A 13,781-nucleotide genomic window follows, 5' to 3' on the forward strand; every position below is an offset into this window, starting at 1 on the left:
CTCAATTCACATCACCTTCATCTCAAACTTTGAAGCTTGTGTCACTTGTGGCTACGGTGTGGCGGTGCTTGTGTCTTAAGGTGTGGCTACCTCGCAGCTGTCAATCAAATGGTGGGTGCCGTAATAATTTCAATGCCAGTTCAACTATTGGTGGTCTTCACGTTCCAATTCCCTGTCACCAAAGACAGCCTTGCCGATAGAGCGCAGGACGTTACAGTTGACTGGATTAAGCCAAGTTCGAGTTATTTTGGAAGGCTCTTGCTCCAGAATACTAAGTTCTATAGCCTTAACGTGTGTGGCACGAAGCTATCGTCAGTTTCTACTTTATTCAGCTGCCATGATCAATTGAACTACCGTGCCAGGTCCATGCGGCAATGACGAATGGAAGCTAACTGGAAGTAAGCTCGTCGAAGTACAGTACATACACTGTCACTTCCATCAAAAGTCTTGCCCTACTGTGAACCTGCACCACAATTCGCACTATAGCCCACAACTACGCAATCTGGTCTAGCCTCGCCTTAGTCATCAATCCTCAGCCCATCCTCTCGCCCAAACAACTCTGCAGTCATCACCCGAGCCGGAAAAAGCCAGCCCACTACCTCTACCAATACACGACTTGTCTCCGACAACAGACATCACCAGTCTCCGACAACAGACGCCTCTCCTCTCCAACATGTCCGCCTTCATTCGTGTCGCCCGTAGCGTTCGCGCTGCTCCCATTCGACCTGCCGTCCAGCCCCTGGTTGCCCGCTCGGCCGTTGCCCACTTCACCACCTCGATTCCCCGACGAAGCGAGCACGCCGAGGAGACCTTTGAGGAGTTCTCTGCCAGGTAGGACCACTCCTAATACCCAATTGCCTGCCGTCTGCTTGGAACATCGGTTTTCTGTGCTGTGGAAAGGTGTCGCAAATTGGCTGGGAGAATTGGGGCCTTTGCGTGGTTGTCTTGCGGCTGTGGGAAAAAGATGCCGCAACGCCCGCCTAGAGCTCTGTCCCCACGCGATTTCGCCCGAATACTTTCCAATGCAGCCGCACAGGTTTCTTGCGGGACTCAATTGCTAAACCACCACTCTCTGCAGGTTCGAGAAGGAGTTTGATGGTGTTCAAGACGTTTTCGAGCTTCAGGTATGTTAGCCCCACGGGGTAGAGCTCGCTGCTCTCCGGCTGGCTCCCGAAAATGTCGTATGACTTTGGCTTATCACCAAACCACAGCGCAACCTCAACAACGCCTTCGCTTACGATCTCGTCCCTGCCCCCTCAGTGATCGCTGCCGCCCTTAAAGCCGCCCGAAGGGTTAACGACTTCGGCACTGCCGTCCGCATCTTCGAAGGTACGAAATTTTGTCAATCAATTCCACTTTGTTGTCGTCCACCCGACCGATGGATCGGCAGCGTCTAAATTGCCCTTCTTGAGTTATATCAGCGCAGTGACCCCAACTCGATGCGGACCGTGCTTGCTGAAAACCATCGACGACTCGCAAGGGGATTCACCAACCTAACCACATTGCTAACTGTTGCTCTTTAGGTATCAAGACCAAGGTTGAGAACAAGGGCCAGTACGAGCAGTACCTTGAGGAACTCAAGCCCCTTCGAGAAGAGCTTGGTGTGTTGCTCAAGGAGGAGCTGTACCCTGAGGAAAAGTAGATTGTCCCCTGGTCTCAGTGTTCTGAGCCTTGTGTATACTGGATGTTGGCCGAAACGGAAGAGAATTTCAGACCCAAGAGGTAGACGGGGGAGTTTGGTTGTGGCAGCCCCAAATCGATTGTGTTATAGCCTTAAGTGCGACTTGGCGACGCTTGCTCTTTGCTAATCTCCTCCAATGTTGAGAGTTTTTTGTATATCTGAAGTTCGTTGTTCATCCACTTGAGTGACTTATCTTCCACCTTGACTGAAGCTATACTACTTGGGGACTTGCGTCAAAGAAGCTTGATGTACAAAATCCCCTGCGATGACAAATTTTCGCAAGTCAGTACTGTCTTCGGCATTCACGAGAAGCACAGGTCAAACTTCTATACGTCTCAAATAGATGTTCATTATACTGGGGTAGAGGCTCTGCATTCCCAACTTCCGGTCCCATACGCCAAATACCATGATAGCCCTAACATATAAAGGATTGGTATCATCATACTCTCATACATCTGCCTTCTGTAGCTCTTATTGTAAGTGATTCCATCTTCCATTTCCTGCCTGTTGTCCCACGAATGGTTGACCAGGGCCGATAGGGCTCGTCCCTCGACTAGCAGAGAATGCTGCCCGGGGTCGTGGGCTCATTCCACTTGGGACACGAGGGCTGCGAGGCATGCTACCGCCCCGAGTGTTTCGGCCATTTGAAACACTGGCCAGTCTCTGATTGGCATTATATAGCTCAGCGTCTCGTTGCTGGAGCTGTGCTTGGAGGCTGGCGATTTGTTCCAAGAGTTCTTGACGTTCCATAGCAACATTCTGTGCGTGAATGGCACGCAAGTTCTCTGATGCCTTTTGCTCCAACTCTTCGTTTTGGATCTTCAATGATTTGTTCTCATTTGCCAATCTCAAAGCTTGAGCGTCGACATCCTGGTACCGACTCTTCATGAAATCCACGTCGCTCAAGGCGCTCGTTCGCCTACTTTCTGAGAGCTGCAGTTGCCCTTTGACCTCGCTCAATGCCTCTTCCCTCTTGGCTGACTCAGGATTTTGGTTGAGACGCGCAATGACTGATTCGAGTTCATCAATTCGCTGTTGTTGCTTCTCTTTCTCCTTCTGAGCAACCTTTGCGGCAGCTGCCGCAACACCTTCGGTTCGGAGCCTCTCCCTTTCAGCCACGGTTCGATCTTGAAGAGCAGCACGATTAGAAGACTCAATCTTACTCAAGGTCTTCCGATGGTCCTTCAATTCTTTGTCGAGTCTGCTGATGTAGCTTTTGAGTTCTACTTCGACTTCGCCTGCCTGCGCAGTTTGTCGCTTGTATTCGTCGATCTAGAACAATTTAGATACTGTCACATCACTCATTTCCATGGTGCTTACCTGCTCCTGGATTGTCTCCAGAGTTACCAAAGGCACTGAAATCATTGCTTTTCTGTCCCTGGTCCCGCTTCGAAGGGAAGCACTTTCGAGCATCTGGCGGACTGCAATGGGCATAGGAGGATTGTTGGTGTCAGTCGGCAGATCGCGAAGTGGAAGAGTGCGCATTCGTTTAGCATCACCATCGCCTTCGTCGTTAAACTGAGGGTGATCAGCAATATGAGCTTCAAGATACAAGTCGATACTTACATGCTTCCGCTTCAAGTCATTTCCATATAAGGCGTCTCCTGTAAAAGGTAGCTGGGTCTGTGTCCCCGGATTCTCGAAGATGTCAAGAACGTCATCCGGGATACCCTGAGGCTCCCAATTCAATGTGTCGGTAATTCCATTGAAATAATTTGCAAATATCTCTGCGACTTCGTGGGGTTCATAATAACCTCGTTCTGGTTCTTCGAGATACCGGCTTGCACTTACAGTAGATGCGAGAATTGCATTCTTGACCTCGAGTGCCGTTGCGCCATCCAAAGGACCATATACATGCTCAATCGAATACGTTGTCACGAGTCGTAGCACTAGCGGCGACTTCCGAACAGTATTGTCGCATAACTGCCTGGCGATCAACGAACTCGGATAATGAAAGTCATAGCCGATAATGACGTCGAAGCTAAAAGGGTCGAAGTCTTCGCTGGTCAAAGCAATACTGATTCTTGCAAACGAAGCAAACTTGGCATGCTGGTTAATGTTTTCTGCCGAGCATTCAACCTTTGCTGCTTCAGCAAGTTTAAAAAGTAGTCGCATCAGTTCCTTGGTACCAACCACAATCAGAATTTCCTTTTCTTTCCCGTCTAGTGCAGCCATCAGTTCAAACAAGAAACTGAATTTGGGATTGGCATCACAACAGTATCTGGCGAGCTCAGAGCTGGGTAGCGTCTCAAGAACACTACCAATGACATCCTGGGGATAGTCGCAAATCTCGAAGAGCCTGTAGAAAAGACTGTCGATCTTTTTAATGAGTTCTTCACTGGGCTCTTCGGGAGTCTCGCCAGTGAAGCAGCGGCTAAAGGCTTGAATTTCGTCTTTGTGATCCTCTATTACCTCTCCATAGTAAGAACGCCTGCTCGCCTGCATCGGGAGAGTGACTTTCGTTTGCACGTAAAAGTCGTTCTGCTCTGAAGATTCTGACAGTACATCAGAAACTTGTTCGACAGGAACTTGCCCCATGGTAATAGAGTGCCCTGAACTTTCAACTTCAGTGGGCACTGAACCCTGGTTGGGAAAGTTCAAGGTGTGAGTTGACGCAACTGGTTCATTCACTATACTGATGACTGTGGGAGAAATCGTTGCAGGGAGCAGGCTATCTTCCTCATCTTGGCTGATAATAGAACGGGTGAGGGATACATCTGATTCAGCAAATCTCCTACTGAGCTCTTCTCGCATCCTGGCAACTGCAGTGGTGGAAGGGTCCGCCATAATGGCTGCCGGCGCTATTGAAGACACAGGGGTGTCGGAGTTGGTTCCTAGAGCTTGTGGTTTCCAGGGATCCATAGAGTAAACTGGCTGAGACTGAAGTACAGCAGCATGGCTACTTGCGCTGGCACCAGGAACCGGTTCTTCATTGGTGATTGCTTCATAAGGCGTCCCACCCGGGTTCTCTTCGAGAGAATCACCAACATGTGTCAACGCCGAGTCCCTGCCGAAATCGATGTAGCTTTTTAGCTCATCGACAGCTGAATCCCGTGTTTGTGAACCCGGGCGCTCCATTTTTTGTTTTGAAGTCAATCGAGGCTTTTCAAGCCCTTTAGAGTCGCTACCGGTCTTAGACTTGCTAAGTACGCTATCGGTCTTTGCAATGGTTGTGGGAGAAGGCGATCTCTGGCTGGAGCCTATTCTTTGACCGGAAACACTGTTTTTCTCGGGTTGGGATTTAGAAAGCTGCGACGCTTTAAAAGTTTCCTCCTGACTCGCTTGAGTTTCGATTGTGGCTCTTGGGCGAGCAGTCTTGTTGAGAGTCCCAGCCGCGGAAGAGAGAGAGCTCGATATGTCTAAGGAGCCGTACAACCTTTGGGGTTGAGAATAGTATATTTGGGGCTTCTGTGTCCTGTGTGAATCCGGAGAACTTCGTAGAGATGCAGCTGCCTCCCCTACGACGTGCCGGATGCTTTGGTCACTGGGCAAAGAACTATCAAGAAGGATCCCTCTCTCAGATGTTGCAGGGTGAGAGTGGCCTGGTTGACGAGACGGTATGATGTCCGAGCCAGTCGCAGCCGAATCCGAAACAACTTCGGCCTGTGAAGCAAGGGAGGTGACCTGGGTCTTTGATACAAGCGTCGAAGTCCTGGCTGTGATAATGTTCAGGTCGGTGGATAGGCTCGAGTCGCCCTGTGAATCTGGAACGATGATATCAATCTCCTTGCTTGAGGAGGATAGTACCTGTGCCTGGGAGAGATCTTCCACGCCACTCACACTAGTTGGTTTATCAGGGCGCTGGGGGTTAACGTCGCCCTTTTCGAATTCCAGTCCAGGTCTTTCGTCTCGATCCCTTGGGGATTGATGATGACTTGGCGCACTTCGCTTCACACCCGGTTGCTGACTACCTAGAGTCTCCTCTTCGAATGGAAGGCGACTTGAAGAATCAAAGACGTGATCTTGTACCACTCGCTGCCCGTCCCCAGAACCTTGGTTAACCGAGACGCTATCTTGGCCGTATGGGTCCTGATTGACAGGCAAGTCTCGGCTGTTCGAGGAATGGCTAGCTTGAGAGTTTGCGGTTTCAAAACTCTCGTTTTCCGGCGATAAGATATCTCGAATACCCCCGGTCGAGCCAAGATTATCTCCGTCTAATATCTGATTGTTCGTAGTGGTACGGTTCTCAGTATTATCACCTTCTAAATCGTGGGTCTCTTTGAGACTCTGAATGTCCTCGGTCTGGTCGTCCAAATGATGAGCGGCGCCGGTGAACTCTCCAAAATCAGTGGGTGGCAGGTTGTCTTCAGGGTTTTCGGGATCAGGATACTCCGTCTTCAGATCCACAGGAGCGTTGGCAGACTGAAAGGCTTCCCTTTCCGGGGACCTGGCGATGGATTCGCGATTGTGTACCTCTTTCTGGCATACAACCTTTCGAACTTGGCGGTTGCTTCCAGGATTGTCCTCGGCCAAAGATGATGGATCTTCGGGTATTTCAGGACTTCTTGGAACACAGTCAGGTCTAGCAGCAGGCTGGCTCTCGCAATCTTGATAGTCCCAATTGCCGGATAAATCTTGGGAATCTGGGATGGTGTCTTGACTTAGTTGTGATGCAAATGTAACTCGCTGGTCACCATCCTCAAGTTCCGTGATCCTTTGAGAGCTGTTTTGAGTAGTGACACTCTGATACTCAGATGGGTCGAAGTTGTCAGGCTTACTCAACACAACAGCAACTCCTTGAGTAGGTGCCCTTGAGAATTCGTAGGAGCTCACAGATTCAGCGTCAACAGATGAAGCAGAGATGAATGAAGGCACAGGCTCTTCGGATTTAATCCTGGAACTGCGGTTTGGCTGTACGACTTGCTCGTGAGAATCGAATCGAGATATGTCATGAGTCGATGCATCAAGTTTTGTCTGTTTTTGTTTGTTGCAAACCACAGGCGTCTCGGATTTACCCCGACGAGGTGTAAGATCTCGAAGTCCTCGCCGATTTCTTGTCTCACGACGTTGAGCTTCACGCTCTGTCCTTTCACGTTCCCTCTTATCTTTCTCTTTCTCCCAATCCTCTAATGCTTCAGCATTGAGATCCTTGTACTAAGGCATTTGTTAGCGTATGTGATCTCGTCTTATTAACTTGACAGGGCGTCAAACCGGAATCCACTCGTTCTCATACGTCTCACCGTCAGAGTCAGTTTCCCACTCTACAAGGCACCGGTGGTTAATCTCACCACTGTTGGGGTTTGCTAAGTACTCTTCATTAATGACCCGGCGAATGTTCCACCACTCTTTCTTCTTGCCCAACTTCCTGCGCTTTCTGGCAGGCGACTGTTGGACAAGTTCAGGTTCAGTATCTTGGGCTTGTCCTTTTCTTTTTCTTTTCGATTTGCGCTCTAATGAGGTCCTGGGTGTGTTTGTTGTGGATTGTTTCTCTTCTTTGCGCGTTCTCACCATGGGTACGCTGGTATAACGTACGTGGGATGATAGCTAGAGAGCCGAACCCGCAAAGCCACAGGAGTGCAACACACGGCCGTGGCAAATAGATGCAGCGCAATAACGAAGCTGCGATAAGATCTATCCAGCGACGATGACCTGCGGCGACCGGCTTCAGCGGTCAACGCTTGGAATAAGTCGATGGTTGCGCGCCGCGGTTGTGAGCACGGCTGCTAAACAGAAGCAGCTTGGGGAATGCTTTGGGGAACGTCGTCGATCAATTCCCGCTAGAAGGCACGTGATGGTCAGGCCAAGGATAGTGTATGTTCAGGGTGAGAACTTAGGGTCCTAAGGCGAGCTAGTGGACCTTGGGGGCGTGAGGCGCAAGAATAGTGAAAGAAGGGACAGGGGACCCAGGTGAAAGACAGGGCGCTTCAGTGGATGAGAGTGTAGTTACACGAGGTGCAGGTGTTGAGTTGAGGCAAGAAACAGAAATCGAAGAGAGTTCAGAGTTCAGAGTTAAAATGAAGTTACGGTAGATAAGATGGGATAAGATAGATGAAAGCGTAAAGTGAGGGTGGTAGGTGCCTTCTTTCTCGCAATTTTTGGTTGTGAAGCTTTTCCAAGTCTTAGAATCGCTTCAGGCGATTAAGTTAAGGTAGGTGGCCCAAGCAGGCGTGAAATTTTGGGAGCCGTGTTGCACACACCCCGAAAGTGATTCCTCACTTGTGCCTCTTCTATCCTAGGGCAGCAAACGAGACGAAGAATCAAATATTTGATTGGGCATGGGCGCCACAGGTCAAGCAGGAAGATTGGTCAAGCCCAGTGAGACGTTTGAGACGCGGTCCGAACGATTATGTAGCTTTTCAACCTCAATTATAGGAAACAATGAGCCTGGCGTTTGATATTTCTCACATTTGCTCTAGAGTTGACCACAAACAACGCAGCTTATCTTGGTGTCATATCGTTTGGTCTTAACATAAGCAAGCAGGCATCTATCTTAGGCCTTCTAGCGAAGCATCCAGTAACTGTGTGATCTAGCATTCTCGTATAATAAGTCTCTTGTTTGTAGCCTTAATGTCTCAAAGCAAGATCAAATTGGTAAGTAAGTAGGTTGGTATCTATTAAGCACTTGTATTAGTGGTCGAGTTGCGGCTCCTGGACCTGGAGCCTGTGTAAACGCTAAAGCAAGGCACAGGAAGGTCGCTGCAAGCCTCCACTAAAACCCCCATTCCCATGAACTTGATCGGGACACCTGAGCAGTAGCGTCACACCTTGTTCAGACTTCCATCAACACACATTAAGACAGAAGTGTTACAGTAAATACTGCCTTTCACGCGAATTCTGTCCCTCGTCTTATTCAGAAACGCTACGCGTATTAGCCGAGCCTAGACATCGCCATACCATTGTCGTTGTATGAGACAGGTGTCTTCTCTATTGAGAATCATGTCGGCGCGCTTTTCAGTTCAACCCATAGGCCGCTTTGCTGGTGCAAGTCAGCCTGTCAAAAGACCAAAGGTGCATATCTAAACATCGAGCCATTTTATAACTATCCGTCTGGCTTATACTAAACCTTTCACAGGAGTTTGCCTGCTTCTCATACGACGACAACCATGAGTTTCACCTAGACGACTCATCCCTCAAGTACTATTACACACCACAGCTTGGGGCTGACCTCTCCAAAGGCTTTGATACATTTCAGAAGTTGGACGATACCGGAGACGATCACCTGGACAGTCTCCTCAAGACTATCGCTGCACACGAGCAAGAAACAGGCAAGAAGATTGATGCCAACATTGTCACATGGAGAGGCATGATGACAAAGGTTCGACTTCTTTGCCCATGGATGGTCTGACTTCACGAGCTAATCTACAGGCATAGATTATGGCAGCACCTTTTGACCAGATGGACGGGTAGGTCTCACCCGGCGGTCTGCTCTCTTTTCCCCATTGACTTGTCGACGAATAGCTTCGAGATGAATGCCACTTTGTATCAAGTACGTCCAAAATGATATACCCGTCTCCAAAAGCAAATCCACTGACAAGCCGACCACGCAGGATTGCATGTAAGTCTAAGGAGTTCGAGGGATGTTTATGCGGAAATTGATTTATAAAGCTTCATTGAGGAGAACAACGCCTACAAGATTGCTTCCAGATCAAATGAGGGAAACAACAAACGAAGACGAGGACCACCATTAGAAGTAATGCAGTTTTGGGGTATGTGTTTCTGTTTCGAATATAGGTTACGGTTGCTCATATCGTAATCTAGGATACAAGTTTGAAACGTTATCGACTCTGCCAGCGCCATGGGCTGAAACCTCCCGCGACTTCATCGAAAATCGAGAGAACGAAGCCGTCAACAACAAAGCCCAATATTGTTCTGTCGTTCGAACGGGCATCGGAAAATCTGTCCTATGTCTCGGTGGCGAAGTTGATGCCAGTGAGTAACTCCTTCAGTTCTCTATTCTCAACTCACATTTCCACAGTCTGGGATTCCAAACCTGAAGAAAAGGGCAGCCCCATCAACTGGGTTGAACTCAAGACATCAGCCGAGATTCGCAACCCAGGCGGCATGGAAAACTTCAAACGTAAGCTCATGAAGTACTGGATACAGTCATTTCTTCTCGGTGTGCCACGCATTGTTGTCGGTTTTCGCACGCAGGATGGTATTCTAGTCGAGGCAAGGGAAATGGAAACGCATCGTATTCCCGATATGGTCAATGCCGACCCGAATCCCAAATGGAACGCCGATATGTGTGTCAACTTTGCCGCTACTTTCTTAGAGTGTAAGCCTGCTTCTCAGTTATGAATGGGACCAATCGCTGATCTGCTTCATCAAAAGGGCTAACAGAGAACATAAACGATGAGGGCGTTTGGAGAATAAGACGCGAGCCTCAGTCACCAACAATCGAGCTATTCAAGGTGGAGGAGACAGGTCACGGCGATATCTTGTCTGATGAGTTCAAGAATTGGAGAATCAAGTTGGCTCTTGGGCCCAGCGATGCTTCCTGATAAATGTTGGGCTGACTTGTGCACGTTATAGTCATTGAGGAAAGGTCGTCATGGTCACTTAAATTATTGGATACAGATCGTGGACGGACTATACTCAGATTCTTACGGTGCTCAATTAACAAGTCTAGGCTGTGCCTGCATCTAGTTGTCTACCTGCCAATATCGAAACAGCTGCAATGTAATGAAGATTAAAACAAGAGTTGCCTCCGTACCATCCATGTTCTTAAATGCAATCCTTACAACGCCCCACGCACCTCGCAGAAAAACAGGAAAACCAAACTAGTAGACCAGGTCAATGAGATCATCCGCGACATATCGTTATATCGTGAGCGTCATGCTAGACCGGGGTCGTCAAATGCTGATGAAAATACGTCTGCCAATAAGCTCCTCGAAGACTCGCTTTCATCTTGCATCTGGAAGGCAAATAATGCAAAATGAGTAGCAAAAGAAACTGCATACGAATCGTACAACATGTAAGGCGCAGTGCCGCCTACCTTAGGTCATGCCGCCATGTTAAATTGTTCATCCCTGCTAAGCACGCCTGAGAATCAGACAGCGGGCCAACGAATTCGAAGACCGTCTACCCAACGTGAGTAGAGCACGTCGGATAACTGTTTGCAATGCTCCATGCCAGATCTGGCCTCCTGACCAGGATATTTGTTCTCGGTGGCCAGCTTCTCAGGGTCAAAGTTCTTCTCGTACATGGTAGGAGTATCAGCATGACGGCGTCGATGGCTGCGCAAATGAGGATTGTTTGAAGCCATGACGAGTTTAGTTGGACTCGACGCAGGGGTGGTGTTCTTGACAACCACAGTACCTTGCGGGGTGCCGTCACCAGGAATCTTCTGAGCAGGCTGTCGAAGGATCGTTGCGCTGAGCTTGTTGTCTTGAGAGATTAATGATACCATGCTCGTCATAAGGTGATAGGCCCCCTCAGGATCAACTGCGTCCAAGGCTGCGAAAGCATCAGATAACTTGGCCAGCGCTTCTCGCTTCTGCATCGCTGAGGTTTGAGCATGCAGCTCGGCCAGAGAAGGCTCCACAGCTTTGTTGTACAAGCGTCTCCCCAGTACAGCCTCTTTGCCATACGGTTCAACAGGAGTTGTGGTAGGACGGGGAAGGTTCTCATCACAGAAGACATCGTCGGGGGAGACTGGTCGGTTCCCTTGACTCCCATTTGAACCATCTGAAGGGACTCTTCTGAAAAGACGCATAGTCGATCCTGAATTGCCAAACGACATATCTGGTTGGAGAGGTCTCTTAGGAGCGATGGAACCCCGGGGAGAACCAGGCCGCATTGATGTTTCTTGAGCTAAAGACGGTGCTCGTCGGACCGTTGACTTTCTGACAGTACCCGGGGCGGGAGAGGTTCCTCCAAGAGGACCATCTTTGACATCCAGCTTTTTCATCGCCTCCTCGGCATTCCAGATGGATGAGGGCTTTCGGTGCTGCTTGATCGTCGGCCTCTTGGGAGGTGGTGCGACAGATTTTACTGTGTCAAAGACCCATTCCTGCTGCTCATCCTTAGGGGTCATGGTTTGAAGGGTCTCTTGATAGTAAATAGGATGCTTCTGTCTGTTCTGGTTGGCGTCCCACATCTGTCGACGAGCAATGAGTTCCTGCAGAGCCTCCACCTTGCCCGCGTTACGGATGAAACGGTGGCGTAGTAGGTCCTTTGCGGATGGTCGACGGTCATAGTCCTTGGTGAGGCACTGTGCAATGAAGTCCTTGAAATCTTTGCTAAAGTTGCCCTCAAGACGGGGAGCCGGATTTTTCGGGATGTGAAAGAGGACCTTCATGGGGTGGATGTGACACAATGGGGGTTCGCCGTTGGCCATCTCCATAGCTGTGATACCCAGAGACCAAATATCAGCCTTGAAGCTATAGCCGTCTTGCTGAATCACCTCCGGGGCCATCCAGAAAGGTGTTCCGACAAAAGTGTTTCGCTGCGATTTGATGTTGGTCAATTGGGCTGCAACTCCAAAATCGGCAAGCTTGACTTTGCCGGTCTCGGATAAGAGCGCACTTGGGATCCGTCGCCCGGCATTCACTGTGATGGTGGCCCACGATGGCGCACCTTGCACATTGTCGATTCTTATTGCACGAGAATGCCTTGGGACCGAGCTCTTGGTTTCGCTGAAGTTGGCGGGTTTCAGCTATTCCCGGTTAGCAGTTGAGACTTCGTGTCGGAGTATTTTATGGAGAGACATACCAGGTCCAAACAGGATCCGCCGCCGAGATATTCCATGACGATCCATAACTTATGGCCTCGCAAAAAAGAGCCTTTGTATTGGGTAACGTAAGAGCTGGCGCAAGTGCTCAGAACAGCGATTTCGGCTTGGATATCTTGGATATCATCATCGTTGGATTCAAGGTCAATCTGTTGACGTTGTGTGTTAACTCGTGTACCAGGCAACCGAAATGATCGGACTTACATGTTTGATAGCGACAGTTTCGCCAGTTGCTTTCTCAATGCCTTTGTAGACGACGCCAAAACTACCACCTAGGATACCATCAGCTAACGTGGAGAGATACTGCCAATCTTGATACTTACGGCCAAGTTCCTCGAGGACCTGATAATGCTCAGCAACGCCTTCGTCAGCCATTGTGAGTTGACGTCATGCACTGTCTAGATGTTATTTGGATTCACGCTGCTCGGGCAGAGGAGACAACGGAATAAACAAAGCTGATGCTGAGACCTGGGATCAATGCAATGCGCAGAGACCGTATGCTGAGTGAATCGAATAATATTAACAAGATACAAAAGCGTGCGCGATGAGTTGGAGTCGTCGTTTATTAAAAGTCATGCGGGTGAATGTCAAGGTAGACGGATGGTTGTCTGGGAAGCGGACCCTGTCGAAAGCTATAGCCAGATGGAACCCCCGGCCCTTTGTTTACTTTGAGACGGGAGCTTAGAGGGCAGCTAATAAAGTGGATGGTCCGACACTGGTGTAAGCAATAGATCGAGGATTAAAAATTGTTAAAAGATGCTGAAATCAAATATTGAAAAGACTAGAATCGGTGGTTCTCTGGTTCGAAATATTCCTTCCGCGCTTATATAGCAAATGCAGGTTCGTGGAGTCTCTGCCAAAGAGTCACATACCAGCTGGTTTGTCTCTCATGACTTCTCACTGAGGTGCGTTGCAGGCCGTGCCACACTCGGTGGGGAGCTATCCTATCCCCCGGTCGCTTTTAGCCTGTCATGCCCTGTTGGGCACCCCTGGCACATTGCTTAGTGCCCAGATTGCTTGTTTCTATGGCTGGGTTCTTAGTTGGGACAGAAAAAGGTTACATGACTGAAATTCATCGGGCTGTTGACCACCATACCAGGTATGGCGGATGTTCGTTTGTTTATGTCTGCTTCTATCATGTCTGTTATTTTCTTGCACACTCTCCTACGCACTAAGGTAAGGTACGGGTTGTGGAGGTTGCAACACAACGGCTCATCCGTCTCCAGGCACAAGAGACTCTGGAACTTAGGACAAGAGAGTGGTAGGCATTCTAGTGCATGTTGCTCTTAACGACTGAGACTGCTGATGTCAATGAATTCTGGATGAGGAAAGTGGTCTCAGAAGAAGTATGGGGTAGAGAGACATGGTCACGAGAGTAAAATCCATTATCAATTAGAAGAACTGTCGCATCCATTCATGAATACTTTT

At 49.1% G+C, this 13,781-nt stretch overlaps 4 protein-coding genes across 7 annotated transcripts; 2 read left to right on the forward strand and 2 right to left on the reverse strand.

Moving 5' to 3' along the window:
• Window positions 1-386: 386 nt before the first annotated feature.
• FOXG_01556 (cytochrome c oxidase subunit 6, mitochondrial) lies at window positions 387-6,776 on the forward strand. 3 transcript variants are annotated; one of them, XM_018378423.1, is made up of 5 exons: window positions 387-831; window positions 1,079-1,124; window positions 1,212-1,329; window positions 1,524-2,157; window positions 2,221-2,257. In XM_018378423.1, exons 1-4 carry the CDS (start codon window positions 674-676, stop codon window positions 1,640-1,642), a joined length of 441 nt encoding a protein of 146 aa, XP_018234343.1. In that variant the 5' UTR covers window positions 387-673; the 3' UTR covers window positions 1,643-2,157; window positions 2,221-2,257. The 3 variants fall into 3 exon arrangements, with proteins under 3 accessions (XP_018234343.1, XP_018234342.1, XP_018234344.1); XM_018378422.1 differs by having other exon boundaries at window positions 439-831; window positions 1,524-6,776; XM_018378424.1 differs by lacking the exon at window positions 2,221-2,257 and having other exon boundaries at window positions 572-831; window positions 1,212-1,827.
• FOXG_01557 (uncharacterized protein) lies at window positions 1,939-7,421 on the reverse strand. 2 transcript variants are annotated; one of them, XM_018378426.1, is made up of 5 exons: window positions 6,833-7,350; window positions 3,815-6,775; window positions 3,248-3,760; window positions 3,002-3,199; window positions 2,007-2,953 (listed from the first exon to the last, which is right to left on the reverse strand). In XM_018378426.1, the coding sequence occupies exons 1-5, from the start codon at window positions 7,130-7,132 to the stop codon at window positions 2,153-2,155; spliced, it is 4,773 nt and encodes a 1,590-aa protein (XP_018234346.1). In that variant the 5' UTR covers window positions 7,133-7,350; the 3' UTR covers window positions 2,007-2,152. The 2 variants fall into 2 exon arrangements, with proteins under 2 accessions (XP_018234345.1, XP_018234346.1); XM_018378425.1 differs by having other exon boundaries at window positions 1,939-2,953; window positions 3,248-6,775; window positions 6,833-7,421.
• A 938-nt stretch (window positions 7,422-8,359) lies between these two features.
• FOXG_01558 (protein RAI1) lies at window positions 8,360-12,151 on the forward strand. Its single transcript, XM_018378427.1, has 9 exons — window positions 8,360-8,629; window positions 8,694-8,936; window positions 8,993-9,024; window positions 9,080-9,107; window positions 9,169-9,176; window positions 9,227-9,327; window positions 9,380-9,550; window positions 9,597-9,896; window positions 9,953-12,151. Exons 1-9 carry the CDS (start codon window positions 8,528-8,530, stop codon window positions 10,120-10,122), a joined length of 1,155 nt encoding a protein of 384 aa, XP_018234347.1. The 5' UTR covers window positions 8,360-8,527; the 3' UTR covers window positions 10,123-12,151.
• Window positions 10,200-13,168, reverse strand: FOXG_01559 (STE/STE20/YSK protein kinase). Its single transcript, XM_018378428.1, has 4 exons — window positions 12,677-13,168; window positions 12,558-12,625; window positions 12,335-12,502; window positions 10,200-12,278 (listed from the first exon to the last, which is right to left on the reverse strand). Exons 1-4 carry the CDS (start codon window positions 12,726-12,728, stop codon window positions 10,671-10,673), a joined length of 1,896 nt encoding a protein of 631 aa, XP_018234348.1. The 5' UTR covers window positions 12,729-13,168; the 3' UTR covers window positions 10,200-10,670.
• Between the last annotated feature and the right edge of the window lie 613 nt (window positions 13,169-13,781).

The sequence above is a fragment of the Fusarium oxysporum genome, chromosome 5 (assembly GCF_000149955.1).
Source record: "Fusarium oxysporum f. sp. lycopersici 4287 chromosome 5, whole genome shotgun sequence".
NCBI lineage: Eukaryota > Fungi > Ascomycota > Sordariomycetes > Hypocreales > Nectriaceae > Fusarium > Fusarium oxysporum.

Bases quoted from the DNA above. Each gene is read 5' to 3' on its own strand.
- FOXG_01556 (XM_018378423.1), top strand. From the start codon at position 674: ATGTCCGCCTTCATTCGTGTCGCCCGTAGCGTTCGCGCTGCTCCCATT. The intron at 1,125-1,211 runs GTATGTTAGCCC...ACCAAACCACAG, and splicing joins AAGACGTTTTCGAGCTTCAG to CGCAACCTCAACAACGCCTT. The intron at 1,330-1,523 runs GTACGAAATTTT...GTTGCTCTTTAG, and splicing joins TGCCGTCCGCATCTTCGAAG to GTATCAAGACCAAGGTTGAG.
- FOXG_01557 (XM_018378425.1), bottom strand. From the start codon at position 7,132: ATGGTGAGAACGCGCAAAGAAGAGAAACAATCCACAACAAACACACCC. The intron at 3,200-3,247 runs GTAAGTATCGAC...GATCACCCTCAG, and splicing joins ATGACTTGAAGCGGAAGCAT to TTTAACGACGAAGGCGATGG. The intron at 2,954-3,001 runs GTAAGCACCATG...AAATTGTTCTAG, and splicing joins TGGAGACAATCCAGGAGCAG to ATCGACGAATACAAGCGACA.
- FOXG_01558 (XM_018378427.1), top strand. From the start codon at position 8,528: ATGAGACAGGTGTCTTCTCTATTGAGAATCATGTCGGCGCGCTTTTCA. The intron at 9,025-9,079 runs GTAGGTCTCACC...GTCGACGAATAG, and splicing joins CCTTTTGACCAGATGGACGG to CTTCGAGATGAATGCCACTT. The intron at 9,551-9,596 runs GTGAGTAACTCC...ACATTTCCACAG, and splicing joins CGGTGGCGAAGTTGATGCCA to TCTGGGATTCCAAACCTGAA.
- FOXG_01559 (XM_018378428.1), bottom strand. From the start codon at position 12,728: ATGGCTGACGAAGGCGTTGCTGAGCATTATCAGGTCCTCGAGGAACTT. The intron at 12,503-12,557 runs GTAAGTCCGATC...CAACGTCAACAG, and splicing joins AAACTGTCGCTATCAAACAT to ATTGACCTTGAATCCAACGA. The intron at 12,279-12,334 runs GTATGTCTCTCC...AACCGGGAATAG, and splicing joins GCGGATCCTGTTTGGACCTG to CTGAAACCCGCCAACTTCAG.